This window comes from Mirounga angustirostris, unplaced genomic scaffold (genome assembly GCF_029215605.1).
Source record: "Mirounga angustirostris isolate CCGP_5_RB_7025 unplaced genomic scaffold, mMirAng1.0.hap1 SCAF_7, whole genome shotgun sequence".
In the NCBI taxonomy this organism is placed as follows: Eukaryota; Metazoa; Chordata; class Mammalia; order Carnivora; family Phocidae; genus Mirounga; species Mirounga angustirostris.
Genome location: NW_026991715.1, coordinates 59,674,109 through 59,698,887, shown reverse-complemented (window position 1 = coordinate 59,698,887; position 24,779 = coordinate 59,674,109). Strand labels below are relative to the sequence as shown.

Sequence of the window (24,779 nt, the reverse complement as noted above, 5' to 3'; positions counted from 1 at the left end):
ACTCTCTTTTACCATCTCACATATTCTATTTATTTATTTATTGTTCCTCACCCCCATTAGAAGGTAAGCTCTAATGGGCAGGGATTATGTACTGTTCACAGTTGTATCATCAAGGCCTGCAATAGTCCCTGGCATGTAGTGCTCTCTCAGCAAATATTTGTTAAATGAATTTGACTGTAGGCTTTTTTCTTCTGTCATCTGTTAACATTTTTTTGAATAGTGTTCTGTAGAACAGTTGGGGAATACTTAGAATAGGATATAATAGGACAGGATCTCTGACTTCTGGTAGTCATTGAATAACTGAAACAATGGGCTCTAGAGAACATTTGATCCCTCTCTCCTTATTTTACAGATGAGAGAATTGAGGGAGGTGAAAAAATCATACAAAGATGTTTTACCTGCAGTAAAACAGGTTTACAAAATACTCAAGTCAGAGTGCCTGGGTGGCTCATTCAGTTAAGCGTCTGCCTTCGGCTCAGGTTATCATCCTGGAGTCCCAGGCTCCCTGCTTCAGGCTCCCTGCTCTGGCGGGGGTGGGGTGGGGGGGGAGTCTGCTTTTCCCTCTGCCTCTGTCCCTCTCCCCACTTGTGCTCTCTCTCTCAAATAAACAAAATCTTTTAAAAAAACCAAAATATTCAAGTCATAATATGACAGGTAAGGAAATAGAATATAAAAGACTAGCTTGTTTTAGAGTATTTTTAAACTATCCTGTAGAAGGGTCTTATTGAGAAATTGCTAACTGGGATTATAATGCTCAATGTTATAAAATGTTGTAAAACATTTGTCATAAATTTATAAAACTAATAGTTTCCATAATTTTTAGGTAGTTTCCTAGATAGAGTGTATAATTCATATAGAATCCCTTTCCAGAAAATTATAGTTTAAACTTTATTTTGTAGCTATCAAAGTCTTGACTATTAATAGACATGAAGATATATTCTGGGAATGAGAGTAAAGGAAATGGGGATATAGGTAGACATACAACTAAAATAAATAGAAATAAAACATAGCACATAGAAAATTCCAAATGAAAAGTGTAGATTAAAAAATACTAGAGGAAATTAGAGAATTGGATGACATGGTAGGCCAGGTATTAGGAGATTACTCTAGGAAGGGAGAGTGATTAGAATTTGGGAGGAACGTGAAAAGTAAAAAGAATTGGGGCGCCTGGGTGGCTCAGTTGTTAAGTGTCTGCCTTCGGCTCAGGTCAGGATCCCAAGGCCCTGGGATTGGGCTCCCTGCTCCGTGGGAAGCCTGCTTCTCCCTCTCCCACTCTCCCTGCTTGGGTTCCCTCTCTCACTGTGTTTCTGTCTGTCAAATAAATAAATAAAATCTTTAAAAAAAAAAAAAAGTAAAAAGAATTGAGTTGGGGGTGTGATATGAGTACAGGCATGGAGGAGCCAGAGAATGTTCTGGTAGTGGTAGGTCAGTTTATTTTGATAGTAGCATTTGTGTAGAACAATAATGATTGATGCGCTTAAAAGGGATCTTGCAAACTGAGGGCGTTTAATATTAAGTGAAATGGTTTGGATTCTTTTTTTTTTTTTAAAGATTTTTATTTATTTGAGAGAGAGAGCATGAGCAGGGGGAGGGGTAGAGGGAGAGTGAGAAGCAGACTCCCCGCTGAGCAGGGAGCCTGATGCGGGACTCGATCTTGGGACCTTGAGATCATGACCTGGGCTGAAGGCAGACGCTTAACCGACTGAGCCACCCAGGTGCCCAGTAGTTTGGGTTCCTAGGCAGTCAGGGTTGAAACTGTCAGTGATGTACATTATGGACAGGAGTGGGAGACTGTTGGAAAAGGTCCTTTATGAGGTGATAGTGACCTAGTTCAGGATAGTAACAGTGAGAAAGGATTAATGTGATTGTACAGAGAAATCACAACGGGACCTAGTTATTTTGTAGATTTGAGAAGAAAGTTCTGTGGTTTCTGGTATCTGGGAAAATTGGTGGAAATAGGAAGTTCTAGCATGAGTGCCATTTTATCATGAGAAATAAGTTTGGTTTTAGACAGCAAGTTTGAGATGAGAGAGACATCTAATGATGTCCAATTATAGAAGTGGAACTGGGGCTTAGAGTTTGGGGAATTGATCCCCATAGTGGTGAGAGTTAAGTCCTGAAGGTGAATGAAATGTTAGGAGTTTCAGAGATTGTAGAATAGTGTAGCCTGAAAAGATGGTGGTGCACAGAACTTTAGTGGGCAGAGAAGAGGACTTGGTGAAGGGAACTTTGAAAAGTAGTGATTGGAGAAGTAGGGGAACCCTTGAAAAGAAAGCCAGGGGAGAAATAGCTTGTTCAAAATAACATTTATTCCACCCCCCCACCTCCATTGCAAATGCAGTATAATTTTAATATAAGAACCTGGGAAATAAAGGGCAGTATAAATATTTAAAAATTATTTACACCCTCATTAGCCAGAGAAAACTACTGTAGATATTTTATTATATCTCTTAAATTACTATATATTTCTTCTTTAATGTGTCTGTGTATTTGTATATTTATATTGATATACAAGTCATTGGTTCTTTGATGCAGATAGTTGAGATAAGTAATAACTCAAAAAGGCCTGTTAATTCCATAGCTAATTTGTTGATTCTATTTTCTAAATATTTAATGTATGTAGAATTTATGTTTTATTTTCAAATGACTCATTTTACAAAGGTTTCACCTCTAATACTCTACTTTTATCCTTCAGATGATTGCAAAAGGGAAAAATGCATCTGAACTGTTTCCTGCTGTTGTGAAGAATGTGGCCAGTAAAAATATTGAGGTACTGTTTTTTTTTTTTTTTTTTTTTAAGATTTTATTGTTTTATTTATTTTAGAGTGAGAGAGAGCATGCACACATGTACACTGAACCGGTGGGGTTGGGGTTGGTAAGAGTAGAGGGGGAGGGAGAGAGAGGGAGGAGGGGAAAGAATCTTAGACAGACTGCGGAGTGCGTAGCCTGACCCCACAGTCCTGAGATCATGACCCCAGCCGAAACCAAGAGTCTGATGCTCAATCGCTCGACTGGCTGAGCCACCCAGGTGCCCCTTGAGGTGCTATTTTGATTCATAATCTTCATGATTCCTTTTGTTGTAAAAGAATCATACTTTTCAGTTACTTTTAAGTATAGCATAAGATCCTTAAGTATCACTAGATTTTTTATTATAATTAAAATGTCCATAATCTTAAATAAACAGATTTTTGGACAGAGAATGTGAAAAGTAAATGAGATTAATTCACATGGTGAATGGTGGTAATTTGTTGTGTATTCTTAGAAACAAGTTTACTTGAAATTCTGCTCTAGGGACTTAATTTTAAGATAGCACATGTCCAGTGAAACAGACCTAAGTTCATGCAGTATAAGGGCAGAGTTTGAACCCAAGTATTATCACTCCATATGTAGTGTTCTTTTTGAGACATTTTAGCTCTGGTATACCCTGCCTCTGTACAGCAGGGTGTATTGTGAGCCTTCAATTACTTGTCTCTGTGTGGGTTTGTAAGTGGTGTTTGAAACAGAAATTCAAAGAACTTTGAGGCCAAGGTAATATTGGGTCAGATGGACTAATGACTTTTGATAGAGTACAAAAGAAAAATAAGAGCCAGTGTAGAAACCATTGAGTAAGATGAGTAGAATGAAGAGTTCAGTGAAGGGGATAAGAGATTGATCCTGAGCAAATGGCTTGTTTTTAAAATAATAGAAGGTAGTAAGGAAGAGGATTGAATGACCATGTCTGTCTTGCCTCTCACCGTCAACTGATGTGGTAGTGATTGTCTGGAGGATATGTTTACTCAGTAAGACGTAGTGATACAAGCATGAGAATGAAAATGCCAGCACACATGCTTCCTCTTTGCCCATTGCTGACAACTGTGAACATCAACTGTGGGGAATGTTCTTGGCTCTGTTTTTGAGTCTGGAAAGTTTGACGGAAGGAGCAATCTCCACTGAAGAATATTTTCAAGGACTTAGTGACATCAGGGCAGATGTTTTAGGTGGAGATAGATGGAGTATAAGAAGTAGAAATTAAGAAAATAAGGGAGTTTTTCCACATAATCAAGTATTAATATTACTATTAAACCTGTATCTCTGTTTTATGTATTTATTTAGTAGGTGCTTGCCCTAGGATGTACAACGCACATCTTTATCTTGCTACAGTCTACCACTAGGATTTACAATATACATCTTTAAGTTATCACTATCTACTTTCAAATAACATTATAACACTTCACATATACTTTGAAAATCTTACGACAGTGAATTTCCATTTTCCCCCTCCCATCTTTTCCCATGGTATCATGCATTTTACTTTTAAATATGCTAAAACTTCCCAGTCATCTTTTTTAAAAGATTATTGAAATACAGTTAACATGCCATAACTTTTGAAGTGTGCCATTCATTGATTTATAGTGTATTTACAGAATTGTGCAACCGTCACCACCATCTACTTCCTCTATATTTTTATCACCTCAAAAAGTAACCCTGCTTTGATTAGCAGTCACTCCTTATGGCCCCAGCCCTATGCAACCATTAAATCTACTTCCTATTTCTGTGGATTTGCCTATTCTGGGCATTTCATATAAATGAAGTCATATAGTATGTGACATTTGTGTCTGGCTTCTTTCACTTAGAGTGCTGTTTTCCAAGTCCATTCATGTTGTAGTGTGCATCAGTACCTCATTCCTCTTTATTGCTGAATAATATTCCATTGTATGGATGTACTGAGTTTTGTATATTCATTCATCAGTGACACTTGGGTTGTTTCCACTTTTTAGCTATCATGAATAATACTACTAGAAACACTTTGTACACATTTGTGTCTGAATCTATGTGTTCATTTCTCTTGTATGTATACCTTGCAGTGATATTGCTGGGTTTTATGGTTACTCTCTTATTTTTTGAGGACCTGCCAAACTCTTTTCTACAGCAGCTGCATCATTTTACATTTCTATCAACAATGCGTGTGTTACAATTTCTCCACATCCTCACCGGTACTAATTTTTCTTTTTTCTGGGGAAAAAAAAAATTACTTTCTTTTAGATTATAGCTATCCTAGAGAGTGTGAAGTGGAATCTCTTTGCTGCCTTTGCAGTTTTCGATTTGCATTTCTCTGAGAGAAAACTTGTTGAGCATCTGTTGGCCAGTTCTACTTCTTCTTTGGAAAAATATCTATTCAGATCCTTTTACCATTTTGTAATTGGGTTGTCTGTTTATTGTTGGAGTTCTTTATATATTCTGAATACTAGACTCTTAATTGGTGTCTAATTTGCAAATATTTTCTCTCAGTCTATGGATTTTTTTCCTTTGAAGCACAGATATTTTAAATTTTGATGAATTCCAGTTCATCTATTTTTTCTTTGTTTGTTTATGCTTTAGGTGTCATATTTAAGAAATGGATGCTTAATCCAAAGTCATGAAGATTTATCTTTTTCCTAAGAGTTTTGTAGATGCAGCTTATATATAGTACTATGATCCATTTTGAGTTAATCTGGATGCTTAATCCAAGGACCCAAAGATTTATACTTGTCTTTTTCCTAAGAGTTTTGTAGATTTAGCTTTTATATATAGGGCTGTGATCCACCTTAAGTCTCCATGGAACTACTGATCTGCTTTCTGTCACTATAGTTTTATCATTTTTAGAATTTCTTAGCTATTAAACCGTACAGTTTGTTATCTTTTCATTTGACTTCTTTTACTTAGGAATTGGAGATTCGTCTGTGCTGTTTCATGTATTCACATTTTGTTCCTTTTTTGCTGTAATCTGATATTTCACAATTTTTAAATTTACCTGTTGAAATACACTTGAATAAAATGCTGTATGTGGTCATGTATTTTAATTTTTTTCTTTTCTAAATACCTAGGGATGGATCAGTTGCATTGTCTGGAAAATGTATATTTAATTTTTAGAAAATAGTGTATAGAGTTTTCCAGAGTGGCTGTACCATTTACATTCCCACCAGCAATTACATGGGAGTTCCAGTTGGTTCACATCCCTTCCAACACTTGATCTTATTAGACTCTTTAACATTAGCCACTTCGGTAGGCGTATAATGGTATTTCTTTGTGCCTTTATTTGCATTTTTTTATATTTAGTGATGTTGAGCATCTTTTCATGATTTATTGGTTGGTCATCTCTCTTCTAAACTGTTCAAATCTTTAGCCTGTTTTTAATTTTTTTTTCTTACTACTAAAGTGTAAAAATTCTGGTACCAATCTTCTGTCAGAAGATGGTTATTTACTATTATTAATTTTCTCTTGGTCTGTGGCTTGCTTTTTTGTTTTCTTAATATCTTTTAAAAAGCAAACACTTGATTTTGATAATGTCCATTTTATCTGTTTTCTTTTCAGTCATACTTCCTGATTTTTTTGTGACCTGTTTAAGAAATCTTTGCCTAATCTAATGTCAAAGATTTTTCCTGGTTTGTTCTAAAAGTTTAATAGTTTTAGCTATTATATTTAGGTCTGTGATCCATATCATAGGTTTATGATCCACAGGTTCTATAATTCACTGGGAGGATTTATTTATAAGACTCAAGATATAGCCATAGCTATGATTTATTACAGTAAAAGACACAACAAAAGCAGGCCCTGAAACAGGTGTGTGGGGAGAGGTCCAGAGGAAATTAGATGCAAGCTTCCAGGTATCCTTGCCCACTGATTTTCCCAATGACAATTCCTCCAGCATCAGTTGTGACAAAAAGCGTCAAGTGTTGTCCACTAGGAAAGTTCATTAGTGACTCAGTGCCCAAGTCTTTCACTGGGGGCTGTTCATGTAGGCATTACCTGCCCAGCAAGTACCAAAATTCCAGACTCCTGGAAAGAAAGCAAATGTTGAGCATAAACCATATTGTTGGTATGTAAACCACCCTTCTCAGTTAGGGAATATGGGAATACCCCTGAGATTCAAGTTCCCAGATGCCATTAGGGCCAACTTTGTAAGCAGACTTTCTAAAGATAGCAGTCTCTGGCCTGCTGTATTAACTCTTTACTGTGCAATACATTTTAAATTAGCTTTTGTGTGTGATGTGAGGTAAGGTTTGAGATTTCGAGATACATATTTTTTTTTCCAGATATTCAGTTGTTCTAGTATCATTTTTAGAGAAGACTATATCTTTTCCCCCTTGAATTACCTTGCCACGTCTTGTCAAAAATTACTGATCAGGTGTGTTTCTGGACTCTATTCTGTTCCATTGATCTGTTTGCCGTACCACACTGCCCTGTTTACTAGTCTTTTTTGTTGTTGTTGTTGTTGTTTACTATAGCCTTGAAGTCAGGTAGTATAAGCCCTCCAGTCTTGTTCTGTTTTTAACCTTATTTTGGCTAATCTGGGTCCTTTGTCTTTTTATGTAAGTGTTAAAATTAGTCTATCAATTTCTTCAAAAGCCTCTTAGAATTGATTTTGTTTGCATTGAATTTATAGATCAGTTGCCATCTTTACCATATTAAGTCTTCCAATCCTTGAATGTGGTCTTCTTTAATTACCTTTTGCAGTGTCTTGTAGTTTTTGGTATGGTTTTGCACATACTTTAAATTTAGCTTTTAGTAGTTTTGAATGCTATTTTATTTTTTTAAAGATTTTATTTTGAGAGATAGAGAGAGAGCGTGAGCACAAGCAGGGGCAGTGGCAGAGGGAGAGGGAGAAGCAGGCTCCCCACTGAGCAGGGAGCCCAATACCAGCCTCATCCCAGGACTCTGGGATCATGACCTGAGCGGAAGGCAGACACCTAACGGACTGAGCCACCCAGATGCCCCTTGAATGCTATTTTAAACAACATTGTCTTTATAGTTTTATTTCCCAATTGGTTATTGCTAGCATACAGAATTGATTTTTGTATATTGATCTTGTGTCCTTGTTAAATTCACTTATTAGTTCTGATAGTTATTTTATAGATTTCTTTGGCTTTGTTACATAAATGATCGTATCATGTGCAATTATAATTTTACTTTTCTTTTTTTCTTGTCGTATTATACTAAGTCCAATTTACATTACAGTGTTGAATAGAAGTGATGAGGATGATTATCCTTGCCTTGTTTCTCATTTAGAAAGCACTGAGCCTTTTACCATTGATTATGATATCAGCTATAGGTTTTTTTGCAACTATCTGTAATCATGTTGAAGAGTTCTTTCTATCCCTAGTTTGCTGAAAGTTTTTATAGTGAATGAATTTTGAATTTTTTCAAGTGCTTTTTCAGTAACCATTGAAATTATATGATTTTTCTTTGTTCTCTTGATAAAGTAAATGACTGGGATTGATTTTCACTTATTAAACCTTTTTATTTGTGGGGTAAATCCCTCATGGTCATGGTGTATTAAACCTTTGTCAATATTGTTAGGATTGATTTGCTAACCTTTTCTTAAGGAGTTTCCCATCTATATGTTATTGAAGGATTTTTTTTTTTTTTTTACTTGCGGTGGCTTTTGTTTTGTATCAGGGTAATCAGGTTAATACTAGCTTTATAAAATGAGTTGGGATGTGTTTCTCCTTTGTTGTCTTAAAGAGTATGTGTGGAGTAATTTCATCTTATATGGTATTATTTTATCCTTACTGTGAAGTCATCTGAGCTTTGAGTTTATTTTATGGGAAGGTTTTAAATTATGAATTCAAGTTGTTTATTGGGCATAGACCTCTTTGGGAAATAATTAACTCAGCAGGCGTGGGTTCTCAAACCCTGTATATTCACAAGAAAGGTCTGTTTTCATGACTGTCCCTTGTCTGTCTTGTGCAGACAGAGCTATTGGACTGTTCTGTCTGATAAAAGTTTTTTATGTATCTGTTGTCTTGAGTCATGGTGTACTAGTTTGTCCAGATAGTGTATACTAAAATTGTAATTTATGGTAAACACCTTGCTTTTTCTTTTCCTGTTCTGTAGCTAGTCACTGATCTCATATGTAGTGATGACAGTGTGTATAGTTGTACATTACCTACATGACTGAACCCCAATAAATGCTTTGGACAGTCTTTCACAGTCAGGTTTCCCTGGTTGGCAGTACTTTGTACATGTCATCACACACTGTTACTGAAGGAATTAAGCAGATCTTATGGTGATTCTACTGGTGGGAGGACTCTTGGAAGCTTGTGCCTGGTTTCCTCTGGACTTCAGTCATGTACCTTTTCCTTTTACTAATTTTACTATGTATCCTTTTGCTGTAATGAACCATAACCCTAAGTGTAACAACTTTTTGAGTCCTGTAAATCCTTCTAGCCAATCACCCAGCCTGAAGATGGTCTTGGTGGACCCCCAACACAGGGCTATTTAGATTTTCTATCTCTTCTGGGATCTGTGTTGGTAATTTGTCATTCACGAATTTATCCACTTCAACCAGTGTCAGTTTATTAACATAAAGTTGTTAATAATATTCCCTTAGTATTTTTTTAGTGCCTGTGCCTTCTGCAGTGATATTTTCTCTTTCATTCCCGATATTGGTAGTTCTTGTCTTTTCTCTTTTTCTCTTGATCAATTTAGAACCTTATCAATTGTATTGACCTTTTAAAAAATAGCTTTTGGTTTTATTAGTTTACTTTTTTCTGTTTTCGATGTCATGGATTTTTTTTGATTACTGACTTTTTTACTTATCTTTCATATTTCAGACTTGTACATATTTGGGGTTTGTTCTTTTTTTAATATCTTGAGTTGGGAACTCAGATCAAATCTTTTTTATTATTTAAACCTTTAACGCTATGTATTTTCTTTTCTTTTCTTTTCTTTTTTAAAGATTTTATTTCTTTATTTGAGAGAGAGAGAATGAGAGACAGAGAGCATGAGAGGGAGGAGGGTCAGAGGGAGAAGCAGACTCCCTGCCGAGCAGGGAGCCCGATGCGGGACTCAATCCCGGGACTCCAGGATCATGACCTGAGCCGAAGGCAGTTGCTTAACCAACTGAGCCACCCAGGCGCCCCTATGTATTTTCTTCTAAACATTACTTAACTTGCATTTTCCAAATTTAATTTATATATTTTCATTGTTTAGTTAGTATTTTTTATTTACTTCATGATTTCTATTTTGACTCATGGATCATTTAGAAGTATGTTGTTTAATTTCGTGATATTGGGGGTGGGAGGATTATCTTAATGATCTTAACATTGATTGCTTTGTAACATAATTCCACTTTAGTCTTAAAACATACCTAGTATTATTTCATTCTTAAACTTTATGAGAACTTGTTTATAGAACATCAGAGTTTATTTTGGTGTGCATGCCATGTGCAGTTAAAGAGAATGTGTATTCTGCTGTTGTTGGATGTATATTCCATAAGTGTTATTTAAATAAATGTGGTTGATAGTGTTGTTTATTTATATTTTTAAAAGTGTTTTTACTGACCTCTTGTCTAGTTGTTCCACTGATTGCTAGGAGAGGGATTTTGAATCTCCCAACCATGGTTCTGAAATTGTTCATTTCTCCCTTTAATTTAGTCATTTTCTAGCATATATTTTAAAGCACTCCGATCAGGCATCACTCTTTGTGTCTTCCTGATGAATTGACCTTTTTATCCTAAAATAAGTCCTTCTTTATCTCTGGTAAAACTTTTTGTCTTAAAGTCTATTTGATTTGTTACTAATACTGCCACTCCAGCCTTCTCATCTCTTTGTATGGTGTATCATTTTTCATCTGTTTACTCTCAGCCTGTCTCTGTCTTTGTATCTAATGGGCATCTCTTATTGGCAGCATGTGACTCCAACGTTTCCCCATCCATTCCATCAAACTGTGCCTTTGAATTGGATTGTTTATTCTTTAAACACTTAATGTCATCATTGATGTGTTCGGATTTGAGTGTACTGTTATACAGTTTATTGTCTATTTGCTCCTTTTGTTTCTTTTTTTCCTTTCCTCCCCTTATTTTGGAGGAAATCCCATTTTAAATTTTCTTGTTTTTATTTATTTATTTTTAAGGATTTTATTTATTTATTTGACAGAGAGAGAGAGCACGAGAGAGGGAACACAAGCCGGGGTGGGGGGTGGGAGAGGGAGAAGCAGGCTTCCCTCTGAGCAGGGAGCCTGATGCGGGGCTCGATCCCAGGATCCTGGGATCACGACCTGAGCCGAAGGCAGACACTTAACGACTGAGCTACCCAGGCACCCCACTTGTTTTTATTTTATTTCACGTCTTGAAATTCTCTCCTTAACATAGTCATATTTTTGTCTACCTTCTTGGGCATATGGAGCATATTTATAATAGTTATTGTAAAGTCCTTTTTTTTTAAGATTTTATTTTTAAGTAAACTCTATTCCCAATGTGGGGCTCAAACTCATGACTCCAAAATCGAGTCACATGTTCTACTGACTGAGCCAGCCAGGCGCCCCTCTGCTATTTCTATCATTTCTGTCATTTTCAATCTTTTTCTGTAGATTGATTTTTCTCCTGGTTATGATTCACATTTTCCTAATTTTTTAATATCTTTAGTAAATTTTAATTAGATGCTGAACAATATGAAATTTATGTTGTCATTTGCTGGATCTTGTATTCCTTTAAATTGTGTTGGGTTTTTTTGTGGTGCACAGTTAAGTTATATGGAATCATTTGATTTTGCAAAGCATGCATTTAAGCTTAACGAGGGAGTACAGGAATATTTTTAAGTCTAGATTAATTTAATCCCACTCCTAAAGTGATGTTCTTCTTAGGATTCTACTAAAAAACCCATGTATTTATCAGACATTTTCTCTCTGGCTGGTAGGAACATGAATTATTCCTAGCTCTTTGTGATCTTTGAGATCTGTTCTTCCTGCCTTTTTCCAGTGTTTGTTTTTGGTGTTTTGTGTTCTTCTGTTTTTGTTTTGGTTTTTTTGGATGGCCTCAGGTAGTTTCATCTCACTCTTGTGCATGTCAGTGCTTAGTCTTAAGACTTGGTGTTTGTCCTCTGCAGTGTGTGTGCTCTCTCTCTCCCTCTCACTATCTCTGAAGTTTCCTCCTGTTGTTCTGCTCTGCAAATTCTAGCAGCGTTGGCCTCTGAACTTTGATCTCTTTCTCCTCAGCACAGTGAGTCTTCTGGATTCTGTTTGAGTTGCCCCTGGTGTGCTGGTGGATATACTACCTACCCTCTGTAGTGGCACTCACTCTGACTTTTCCCTCTGAGGATTCACAGTACTGGGCTGCTTGTTGTCCAACATATGAAAACTCTTTTCCCCCGATCTTCTGTTTGGTTAAGGTAGGAGGGTAAATCAGGTCTCTCAGTTATTATTAAATTATAGCTTCATATAAAAATCTTCCTAAAGCCTTAAAAATATATGGAATGTTATTGATCAAATGAAACATTAGTCTCAGTTTTCCCTACTTTGTATGTGGAGTTGTCAATTTATAACTGTGGTGACATACTTGAAAATTCACATCATCTTTTCCAATCTCTACATCAGACTTCTATAGCAGTGTCTTATACTGCTTTATGGCCAGCATATATTGAGTGAGCCATATATCTTTAGCAATTTTATAGTCAATGCTTAAGTATTTTTGGTTTTAGAAACAAAGCATTTTTTAATGAAAAGATTGGGTAGGTACAGAAAAATAAGAGTGAATAAAACACTCTTAACGATGGTAGAGTTTTTTGTTTAAGTAGAACAATAAGATCAGTGATTCAGTTGTTACATAATACAAATACAAGATTGATGTAAAATAGACTCTTAGCTATTATTTTAACACTGTGACAGTGGATTGGGTGTTACTATGTCTCTAATATAAAGTAAATTAGTAGTTTAGTTTTTCCCCATATAAAGTAAGTTTAAATAATTTTGAATTTATGTATTCAAAATCTGGAAAAGTAAAGTAGGAGTATATTTTATACAATTTCTAGAGTACACATTTCCATATATTTAAAAAGAAATATTTTCCTGTCACCATTTAAACTTTATTAGAATAATTTATAAGATTTTAAAAATAAGTACTTTAAACCCATTTTTTAGATACTTTTTTTTTTTTTTAAAGATGTTATTTATTTATTTGACAGAGACCCTGCGAGAGAGGGAACACAAGCAGGGGGAGTGGGAGAGGGAGAAGCAGGCTTCCAGCAGAGCAGGGAGCCCGATGCGGAGCTCGATCCCGGGACCCTGGGATCATGACCTGAGCCGAAGGCAGACGCTTAACGACTGAGCCACCCAGGCGTCCCCCATTTTTAGATACTTTTTAAAGTATACTCCATTTTTTTATTAGATAATGCATACATTATATATTTTGGATAGGTGAATTTTGCTATCAAAATGATTAGCCATCATAAACTCAGTTTGACTAACTTGGGTAAATTAAAATCGAAACACTTCATTCATTTACTATTGGACTTAAATAGAGTCTCTATTCGTAGGAGCAATGATTGCTAACATTTAAAAGATGCTGTGGGGCGCCTGGGTGGCTCAGTTGGTTAAGCGACTGCCTTTGGCTCAGGTCATGATCCCGGAGTCCTGGGATCGAGTCCCGCATCAGGCTCCCTGCTCAGCGAGGAGCCTGCTTCTCCCTCTGACCCTCCCCCCTCTCATGTACTCTCTCTCTCTCTCTCATTCTCGCTCTCTCAAATAAATAAATCTTTAAAAAAAAAAAAAAGAAAAGATGCTGTGTGTGCTAGGTTGTTAGTACCTTACATATATCCTCATTTTATCTTCACAAATAACCCTGTCAGATTGATACTCTATCTAATTTCCCAAATTCTATTTATGAGGGCAAGACAACAGAGGTTAAATTATCTGACTAAGGTCACCCAGTATGTTTCAAAGTCAGAATCCAAAGCCAGGTGGCTTGGCTTCAGAACCCATCTTAGACCATTCCCCTTTTAGAGCCATCCTTCCTGTTTGGTGCTTCCTTCCTCCTCCTTCTGCCTTAGTGACTTTGGCCCCAAATCAACATCTGGTATTAGCTATCCTTTGGGAGGTATCTGGCATTGGTATAAATTTTTTTATGTTTTAGAGATTGGTAGAAATGAGCAAGTCCTTAGAAATTGGTAGTTAAATTAACTAGTTCCCCCTGGACTTCTAGTCTTCTTGTTAGCAGAAAATTTTGTATTATTTATTGTTCATCCAAAGCTGTTTGTACTGTTCATTAGTTATAGTAGGACTTCCCTATTTGTTCATCTTTTCCCTTTACACTCAGATTCTCTTGTACTGCCTAGTGTTTTGCAACAAAAACGTCACTATAAACATAATTATTGGTCTATTTGTTGGATTTCTTTTGTTCTTGAAATACCTTGTTTTTGAAATATGTTTAATCCTCTAATGTGAGAAAACTGACATAAGCTTCTTAAAATTTATGTTTAGAGAATTGATTGATGTTTCATTGCTATCAACTGCAAAATTTCATTTTTATTAGTACATGCTGCCTTAGACACACAGTTAAGCTGTGCATCGTCTTCCATTTGATGTCAAATGATACCAAAAGTTACCTAGTAAGCAATCAGTGGTTATAGTACAAAAATAATCAAAGGTTTAGTCAATAACTCATGAAGTTTGATTTACTCGTATTGATAAACTAATTAAACAGATCTGCCTGTGTTCTTCCAGCCTACTGGGGCTCTGCTATGATTAGCTTTACAGCAAGGAGTGTTGTAACATTGAATGAAGGTAACTGATCAGAGAATGGTGTAGTCACGGAGCTTTAAGTACTCCCATTTCTGGTCACAGAATGGTTTCAGGGAAACTAGGCTTTCTCTGCACACCTGCAGCCAGTCAGTGCATAGGCCTCTTGTGGTCAATATTGATTGATTCTTATAACAGAACTAGAACAAATTTGGTGTTTTGCAACCTTCTGTGATTTAATATTGTTATGCTTTTTGCTATAACAGTCACAAAAATCCTTCTCCAATAGTGAGTAATTACAGCAATGCCTGCTAGCTCAGCTGTGATTCTGAATGTTTCAGTGTTGCCAATATAAACCCCTGGATATATTCTGGAGTTCATAATTCAGCTTTAAAAGTTAGCTGTACAGTTACTTGATAAATAAAGGTGTTGCTGAGAAATAAATCACAGGAGGATGAGGGGATGGGTGGGCTCTAATCCATTTTCTTTCAAAACTTTCCAGAGAACTGTAGACTGGATCTGAATATAATTAGTAAGAAGAAAAAATACTTTAAATGATTAATTTTTTTTTTAGCCCACAAGTTAAAGACTTTGGAGGCAATCTCTGTAATACCTATCATCTCTTCATAATATGTTGGTGTTTTTCTAGGCATCTATTTGGTGAATTATAACCATTGTGGTAAGTTAGATTCCTGATGTAGCAATCTAATGGGAAATGTCTTAATAAATTTTTTCAGTATACCACTGGGCTGTGATGTTTCATTCAGCTAATTATTGAACTCTTACTATATACCAGGCATGTGATATAGGTCCTGAGAATATACAGATGAATAAGGAAAGATTCCTGTATTTAAGTAACCTCTTGTTCATTCTAAGGTGGATTTCAGAAATATCTTATTTAAAAATGCATCTGTGTGTTGTTTTGATTTATTGAAAATGCTATAAATCAGTCAACTAGCAAGTGTTAATTGCTTTTTGGCACTGTTGTAATCTTAGGAACTTAAAAATCTGGTGGTGGAGAAAGCTATCAGTACCTGAGACAATTAGATACATGCTTCTTAAACTGTAATTAAAAACCTCATATTTCCATTTAAATATAATCTAAAACATTGGGTATAATTTGTATCATATGGTTGCCATCTTATATAGTAGTATCACATAATTTTGGAACCTACTTGTGTTCTTGTGTAAGCTTGCTTGCTTCTAAGTGAACATTGAAAAGGGTTTGTGGACTTTCAGTGGCCTAAGTGGGTTGATACCATCTGTAGATATGTGATCACTTGGGTGAGACTGCTGTTGATTGATTGGCACTCTGAGGTGTGTGTGTGTGTGTGTGTGTGTGTGTTTTGTTTTGTTTTGTTTTGTTTTTTGGAGTTAGCTTGTTCCTGATAGACTGATGTTTCAAAGTGAAGGACTGTCACAAATTGGTTGATTGGCAAAAGTTTGTTCATTTAGCTTGAGTTTTTGTTGACCTATTGGAGAGGTTTAAAACAGTTTTAGTGGCTCTATCTTATCAATGCTACAGAAATAGCTGTCTTTGTGGAAATGTAGGAACTTAAAAATATTTTCAGTTTGAGATTTTGTTTTAATCATAAAGAAGTTTCAAATACTTTTATAATGAGGGAAAGTACTACTATTTTATAGTAGAGGACATTTGGAAAGATGAGATTAACCCCAAAGTAAAAATATCTTTATTGTTTTATCTGAACAGAAAATTAATATTCATTGTAAAAAAATTAAATAATAAAGATGTAAAGAGTGAAGGTCACTGGTTGATACTACCTCAGATATAGTCACTGTTAACATTTTACTATATAGATTTCTTAGGCTTAATTTTGAATCCTAGTTCTTCATTTAATACATGTGCTGTCTTGGTCAAGTTATTGAACCTCTCTGTGCTTCAGTTTCTTCATGTGTAAAATAGGAGTAATAGTACCTGTTCATTGAATTGTGAATTGAAAATGAATTAATTTACCCACCTTGCCTGCGCCTGCCCCAAGCCAGCGGTTCTCCACTCCCCCACATCCAGTGAGACGCGCCGCGTACCGACGCTGACTGAGCGGACACGGGCAGAGCGATGGTAGCCAGGCTCGGACTGGGGCTGCTGCTTCTGGCGCTGCTCCTACCCACGCAGATTTATTCAAATCAAACAGCTGCTGTAACACTTTCAAGTAACTCCTCCTCCCAGAGTACCTCGACTGCCCCAAATCCAGCTAATGCCACCACCACACCAACTGGCAGTGCTCTGCAGTCAATAGCCAATCTCTTCGTGATCTCCTTCTCCCTTCTACATCTCTACTGTTAAAAGACTCAGGCCAAGAAACATCTATACTTCCCCATCTTCTAAACCCAATCCCAGTGGCGTCTAGACATCCAGTGTGACAAGGAAAAAACAGGTCTTCATTGAATTTGCTAATTCCACACCTTATTTTATTGACAGAAAATGTTGAGGATCCCAAATTTGATTGGTTTGAAGAACATGTGAAGGGTTTGACTAGATGATGAATGTCTCTTAAATCTACTGGAGTTTCATGTACAAGATGAAGCGACAACATCCAAGATTAGTCAAGAGATAATTTCTTTAAATGTGGCTTAAAAGTATGGACATGTAAAATTCCACCTTGAAAATGAGGATAGATTTTATCTTACCTTGATATAAAAGATGGGATGTGAACAGATTCAGTTTTCATTTGGTTCATTAAATCTTTAAGGCCATAAAACAGTTAATACAAAAAGCTTCCATGATTCTATTTATATGTACATTAGAAGGAACTTCCAGGTGTTACTGTAAATCCTCAGTGCATTGTTTCAGCAGTATTAACTTAATGCCTGTATACTCTAGATAAAAGTTTTATCTTGTTAAGCTATCACTGTTTCTTGGGAACTGAACTCTTTCCTCTGAGGCTTTGGATTTGACATTGCATTTGATTTTTTTATATAGTAATTGACATATGCCAGGGCAATGATGGATTGGAATCTACCCCCGATTGAAGCATAATGAGTAAATTTTGCTTATATACTGATCACTTATTCCTAGTCAACAAGAGTGCCAGGTTCATTTAGCTAAACTGATTCCAAAGAGTAGAAGAACATTGATCTCAGCTAATTTCAAAATGCTTTTTATTTCTGCATATGTTGCATACTTTTTATAATTTAAAACATGATCTGTTTTGAAGGTAAAATTGACAAATCTTGAAATTAAAAAGGCAAAATATGTGCAGGAACCAAAATTGTAAATCAGGTATTTGGGAAGTGAAGACTGGAAGCTTACATTAAATTCAGAAAAACTTTTAAACTCTTTCTGTAAATACCTTTTTTTAAAAAAAAAAAAAACTCTGAATCAAAATAGCCACATTTGGAACACTTTCTGTTAGTCAGTATTTTTAGATGGTTAGAACCTGGTCCTAAGCCTAAAGTGGGCTTGATTCTGGAAAGTAAATCTTTTTACAACTGCCTCGATGCACAGAAAGCTTTATGAAAATAGACACTCTGAGGTCTTTTGTTCGCATGGTCACACACTGATGCTTAGATGTTCCAGTATCTAATATGGCCACAGTAGTCTCGATAACCAAAGTCATTTTTTCCCATCTTTAGGAACCTACACCAGAACAACCACATCCAACAGATCTCAAGCAAAATGGAACGAACATTCCATTTTGTTTCATACCTGAATGCTGCACATCTATTTTGGATTATATATTGTGTTTGTGTATTTATGCTTTGATTCATAGTAACTTTTCATGTTATGGAATTGAACACAAACTGTAAATAAAAAGAAATGGCTGAAAGAGCAATTAAAAAAAATGAATTAATTTAAGTAAAACATTGAGAATAGCACCTGGCATATAGTTAGTACTGTGTCAAAGGAAATTGGAGGATGAGGGAAGGAAGACCGTGGCAGTTATCTTTTAAAAAGTTCAGATTGGTTAGTAGGACATAAAACATGGCCTGGTGTAGCACTCTTTTTTTTTAAGATTTTATTTATTTGAGAGAGAGAGAGCACAAGAGGGGGGAGCGGGAGAGGGAGAAACAGACTCCCTGCTGAGCAGGGAGCCCGATGCGGGACTCCATCCCAGGACTCCAGGATCATGACTTGAGCCAAAGGCAGTCGCTTAACCAACTGAGCCACCCAGGCGCCCCATGGTGTAGCACTCTTTTTCCTTTCCAGCATCAACTTCACCTATTTCCAACTACTTCCCCTCATTTCCTGTGCTCTTTGAACATTCCATAAACCTTTAGATCTGTACTCTGCTGATATATAAGAAATTAATCAGGCACTGGTATCTGAAGATACTTGAGAAGGAAGAAACAGGCTGTGAGCAGTGTCAGAAAGAAGCAGTTGATGAATTTCAACTCAATTTCTAATTTTTATGTAATTTTTCTGTTCATAATTCTGTTATAGACTTAGTGATTAACTTGCCATTTAAAACAGTTTTCGGAAGACACTTCCAGTCTTTTAGAATTTTTATTACATTAAATTGCTATTATTGTCATACCTTATTCTTACTGAGCTGAAAATATCATGTAATGTATATTGGAATGTGAATATTACCATACGGTCAGGGTTGGGGCTCCAGCACCTTTTGATTGATGAAGAAACATAAGTTCAAATACTATGTAGTTAGTGGACAGAACCCAAGATCTTTATATTATTTGTAGCCCTCATTTTGAAAATGTTTTTACAATTCAGCTAATATTTTAATATTCTTGTTTGAGTTTCGCTCAGGGGTTTTATTCCCTTCAAGAGAAAGTGTTACCAGACAGAACTGGTTATGAACTCAGGTTCACCTGCTCGCTGCTTGAAAATCAATAGACAGGTGATGGTGGGAAATGAAAGGTTGCTTTATTCAGGAAGCTGGCAGCCTGGGAAGGTGGTGGACTGATGTTCCAAAGACCATCTTCCCTGTCCAGGCAAAGCCAGAAAATATTTTAAAGGGGAAGATGTGGGACACTGGGGCTGGGGGTGGGTACCTGCAGGATAAGGTGGTGCCCAGGCAAATAGTCATATATTGGCATGGCCCTGAACATACTTGCTGGCATCAGCAGCAGCTGTGTTCCAATGTGGTCAGGACTTCTCTGGGGAAGTCTGGTCCTTTACTCCTTAAGGCTGGTGGTCTGCAGTTCTCAAGGAAAGTAGGTTAGTTCATCTACAGACCAAGGGACTTAGGTCAGCAAACAAGGGGTGCATTAGCTTGAAGCAAGTTAACCCTTAAGACCTGTTGGAGTGTTGTTACAGAACACCTTGATAGGATGTTGCTATTATAGATTTGATTATTAAAATGCTTATTTTACAAGCTTTTTTTGTTGCCATTCATTATCCTACAATATATTATCTTTATGTTACAATATAAGCTATTCAGTTATTCAGGAAAATTGAGAATGGATTTGGTATACAAAACATTGAATTTTTAATTTTAGCTAGGATTAAATGATTTTATTTTTTTTAACAGATCAAGAAGTTAGTATATGTTTACCTGGTCCGGTATGCTGAAGAACAGCAGGACCTGGCGCTCTTGTCCATAAGCACTTTCCAGCGAGCTCTGAAGGTAAATAATAGAGTGAGCCAGCAAATAGCTACAAGGTTGGTGCAGAGTTGAAGGTGTGTGATTTAAAGAACTGGAGCAATAATCTAAATGGCACAGTAGTGTTTTGAAAGAGTTGAAAAGCCTCTCATATTGCCTATTCAGTGTCCTTAGAAAATAATATCTATGACCAACTAGACCTTTCCCAGTGTGTTTCATTTTCTGTAGGTTCCTTTATATTTTATTTAATCATTATCATGCATCAAAGAACTCTTCATCATTATACCAACTGGTGGTTGAAAGTGTGTAATGAGGGGACATGACTTTTTAAAGATAAAATTTATAACTTGTAGCATTTTATCATTGTAAAACTCTAAAAACCCAACATGTTTAGTAATGAATGATCAGCTAGAATTAATAACCATTACTTTTCTTGTTCAAACATTATTCAGAGAAATAAACATTTATTTAACTGTTTTTCCTTACCCATTTCCATATACTAATTCTTTAAGTAGCCTTTTTTCTATTATTATATTGTACTCTGTGAGCACCAATTAACTGTGTCATAAAGATACTGTTGAAATGTTAAACTTGAAATTTTGATGAATATTTTTGCACTATTTTTAGGACCCAAATCAACTAATCCGTGCAAGTGCTTTGAGAGTTCTGTCAAGTATTAGAGTACCAATTATTGTACCTATTATGATGCTTGCTATTAAGGAGGCTTCTGCTGATTTATCACCATATGTTAGGAAGAATGCAGCCCATGCAATACAGAAATTATACAGGTAGGTGCTTTATTAATAATACCAATGACCGCTAATGGTATGTGGAATGTTACATCCCATGGAGGCTTATTTGATTAGCTCTTACAGTTGGTCTCTCCTTATACTAAGTAAACCCAGTGACGGTTTTTCTTCCCACAAACATTCTTTAGACATCTTTAACTTTATTTTGGCTATAGAGACCCTATGCTGGTTTTTACTTGTGAGCCTGTTAGGGCCTATGATAATTTTATAGATTTTATAACTTAAAAATGAATGGAATTTGAATTCTCATTTATATAGTATATCTCTCATGTACATATACATGTATATTTTTAGAAAATTAAGACTTTTTTCTGTTTATTGTAGGGTAGAATCTTAGGTGTATTATCCTCTCGATTCACTTTGTTCTTTTTTTAAAATTTTTTAAACATTTTTAATTTCTTTTTTAAATTTATTTTATTTATTATTTAAATTCAATTACTTAACATATAATGTATTACTAGTTTCAGATGTAGAGGTCAGTGATTCATCAGTCTTACATAATACCCAGTGTTCATGATTACATCATGTGTCCTCCTTAATGTCCATCACCCAGGTACCCCATCCCTCCACCCACCCCCCTCCAGCAACCCTGAGTTTGTTTCCTATGATTAAGAGTCTCTCATGGTTTGTCTCCCTCTCTGGTTTCATCTTGTTTTATTTTTCCCTCTCTTCCCCTGTGATCCTCTGTTTTGTTTCTTAAATACCACATATGAGTAAAATCATATGATAATTCTCTTTCTCCGATTGACTTACTTTGCTTAGCATAATACCCTGTAGTTCCATCCACGTCATTACAAATGGCAAGATTTCATTTTTTTGATGGCTGAGTGTAGTATTCCATTGTGTGTATGTGTGTGTGTGTGTGTATGTGTGTATCCCACATCTTCTTTATCCATTCATCTATCAGTGGACATCTGGGCTCTTTCCATAGTTTGGCTATTGTGGACATTGCTGCTATAAACATTGGGGTGCAGGTGCCCCTTTGGATCACTAGATTTGTATCTCTGTGTCTGTCAACTCACTTTGTTCTCCTTTCTTCCATCTTTGGCCCTGATGTTCCCTTCCTTGTCTGATTCTTTTATAGAGCTATTTTATTGAATTTTAAAATGCTGATTTTGAAATGCAGCACCATACTGTATTTATATGATATTTATTAAAATATCATACAATGCCTTGATCCTTGTGGAAAACATATTGCCTAAATAAAAGAGTTATTATCTATAGTAATTTGGTATTATTTTCTGTTAGCATTGATTCCGCAAGCTTTTATCAAGATCATTTTGTGTTTTGGTGTTGGGTTATATGTGTAAGATGTATGAAAATGGTAGAGGATGTATTATCACTATTTAGGAAAAAGAATCAAACCAATGACAATTAATTAAAGGCAATCTATAATTAAATAAGATATTAGCATATGATATATATGTATATAGAAAGGCATACTAACCATGACTTTGATAGGATATGACTCAGAGATTGTCATATATGGCTTCATAATGTAAAGATGTAACAAAGTAAGATTAGTTAGGAAAGACTGCTTGGAGAAGGAAGACTGGAGCTAGAATTTGAAAGAATTACAAAGTTTGTTCAAATAATTATAGTGGTTAGTAATAAACTTACATAAATGTGTAAAAAGTAAAAATTCATTTTCTGTCAGACAAAGTTATATCATACTTCTCACTATCTTTTCTTACTTATATACTTGCAGAATAGGATCCAAGCTTACTGTGACAGATTAAAAGTCCATCACTGGGCCCCATTTTACCTCTCCACCCCCAACCCTTATTCTCCTTGCCTGGAATTTACCGTCCAATAGCTCAGTACTGCCTGTTAGTCCTCTACATAAAATGTTTTTAACTTACGACCATCTGTTTAGTCTTGACCTAGAAAATTTTCTCCTTTTTTCAGTTAAAGCCATATTGTTAAGATTAATCTGTGATGTCACTTCTTGTAAGAAACCCTCCATAATCCTTCCTTCTGCATTGGTGCTCTTTTAATGCCTGTTATCCCTTATACACGTTTCTGTTATATGGAGTGATTATGTTTGGGACTTTCTTTACTAGACTGTCTTATTTATCTTTGTATAACTATTCTTTAGCTTCACAGTAAATGGACAGCAGTTGAATTCCATGTTAGGAAGAAATTATATTGTTATCAGTATTTCAGTGCTTAGAGCTGCTAATAGGACGCATTTCTTAATTCTGTATATATGTAAGCCTTTGCTTATAATTTTTTGTTTTTAGATGGCAGGTTTTGTAATGCATGTCTCTATTACTGAACTGAAATGATAGAAAATTCCTATTTAAGAATTCTGTATTTGTTTTTGACCATTATGTATCCATAATCAAAAATCGTTGCTGTTCTGTTACTTTTTTCCCCTCAGTTAAAAAAGGAATTCATCATTTGTCTACTTGTAATTACTTTTTTAAGATTTTCCAACTACTTTTTAGAAGTGAAGTTGATATTTAAATACTTTCTTAACGGTATGAATGTCTGGGTTTAATTAATATGAGCAACTTTAAAGAGAAAGATTAGGACATATTTGGGAGAAGAAAAAGTCCCATTTTATTTCAGATTTGTTTTGTTTCTTTCTATCTTTACATAATTCTTGCTCTCTCTCCCTCCTAAAAAATTCTCTTAATATTCTTGAAATTATTAGCTTCATTTAAAATTTGAATTAAAGGGAAAAAAATTAATGTATGTTCTTTTCTTTTTATGTTTTAGCCTTGATCCAGAGCAGAAGGAAATGTTAATTGAAGTAATTGAAAAACTTCTAAAAGATAAAAGCACAGTAAGTGATAACCTTTTTATGTCAAAGTAAAATTGTGTTTTATTTACATGGTATCGTTTTGCCATTGTATATGTGGTATAATTATTTTTACTGATTTTGAAGTGGTATAAATATTAGTGGAGTTCATTAAAATCCTTGAAGAATAAAAATATGTTTATAAAGAGAAATGTTTGTATTTAGAATTTTAGCTTACTACATGTTTCTTCATCTGGAATCAGAAGAACAAATGGGGGGAAATCCTTTCTTTAATCTGTGGCTAAATTTTTGACTGCTTTGAGTGCAAAAGTTTTTATTTTAAGCAGTGATTTATTAGGATTTTTAAAGGCTGAATCACCTGGGAACAAATAGTTGTTTTAAAGTATTAGTAAGTATTAAAGAGATATTAAAAAATTAGAAGAGTATTATAAATGTGTTTTTTTAAAAATATTCTAAAACTTTTTTTTATTTATAGGACTGTTTTATTGCTGGTAAGAGTGATCTTACTGGCTAATGAGTCATCTTTTGTGAATGTACTTAACTCCTCCTTCTCCCTTCCCCACTCCCATTCTTTTTGTATAGTGATAATGAGGTCTAGGAGTAGTGATGACCCATGGGATCTGCCTATTTTGTCTGACCTAAGTACAGCTATTTTGCCTTCTTATGGTTGCTATTTACATGATATATCTTTTTCTTTGCTTTTACTCTCAACCTGTTGGTAGTTTTGAATCCAGTGTGTATCTCCTGTAGACAGCATATAGTTGGATATTGTTTATTAATGCACTGTGACAATATGTGCCTTTTGATTATAGATGGTTTAATCCATTTACATTTAATGTTATTGATATAGTTGAATTTATAGCTGCTATTTACTTGTTTTTCTGTCTCATATCTTTTTGTTCCTCTTTCCTCCTTTCTATTTACATTAAATGAATACTGTCTTTTGAACATTTTACTTCCTTTAATGAGTTTTTCACTATACTTTTTTTTTCCCGCTAAATATTTTGAAAATATTATATTATACATGAAATTATGGTTGGGGATTTCATTCCTAAGCCATCCAGCAAATTTAGTCTGTAATGTAGCAGAAATCTTCATTGTATTTCTTCTATAGTGCTTGATGTAATATAGGAGGTAAGTAAATATAGATTTGCCCAATAAATGAAGACAGAAAAGAAATTTGATTTCTTTTCTGTCTTCTATCTGGCATAC

The 24,779-nt window shown here is 35.3% G+C and overlaps 1 protein-coding gene across 10 annotated transcripts in view; it reads left to right on the top strand.

The window, feature by feature from the left end:
• Positions 1–24,779, top strand: part of AP3B1 (adaptor related protein complex 3 subunit beta 1) — a 321,148-nt gene that overhangs the window by 45,180 nt on the left and 251,189 nt on the right. For all 10 annotated transcript variants that reach the window (XM_064596275.1, XM_064596274.1, XM_054512544.2 and 7 more), the window contains exons 3-6: positions 2,696–2,770; positions 19,920–20,015; positions 20,619–20,779; positions 23,525–23,591. In XM_064596275.1, coding sequence (XP_064452345.1) covers positions 2,696–2,770; positions 19,920–20,015; positions 20,619–20,779; positions 23,525–23,591 — 399 coding nt within the window. The remainder of the gene's footprint in view (positions 1–2,695; positions 2,771–19,919; positions 20,016–20,618; positions 20,780–23,524; positions 23,592–24,779) is intronic.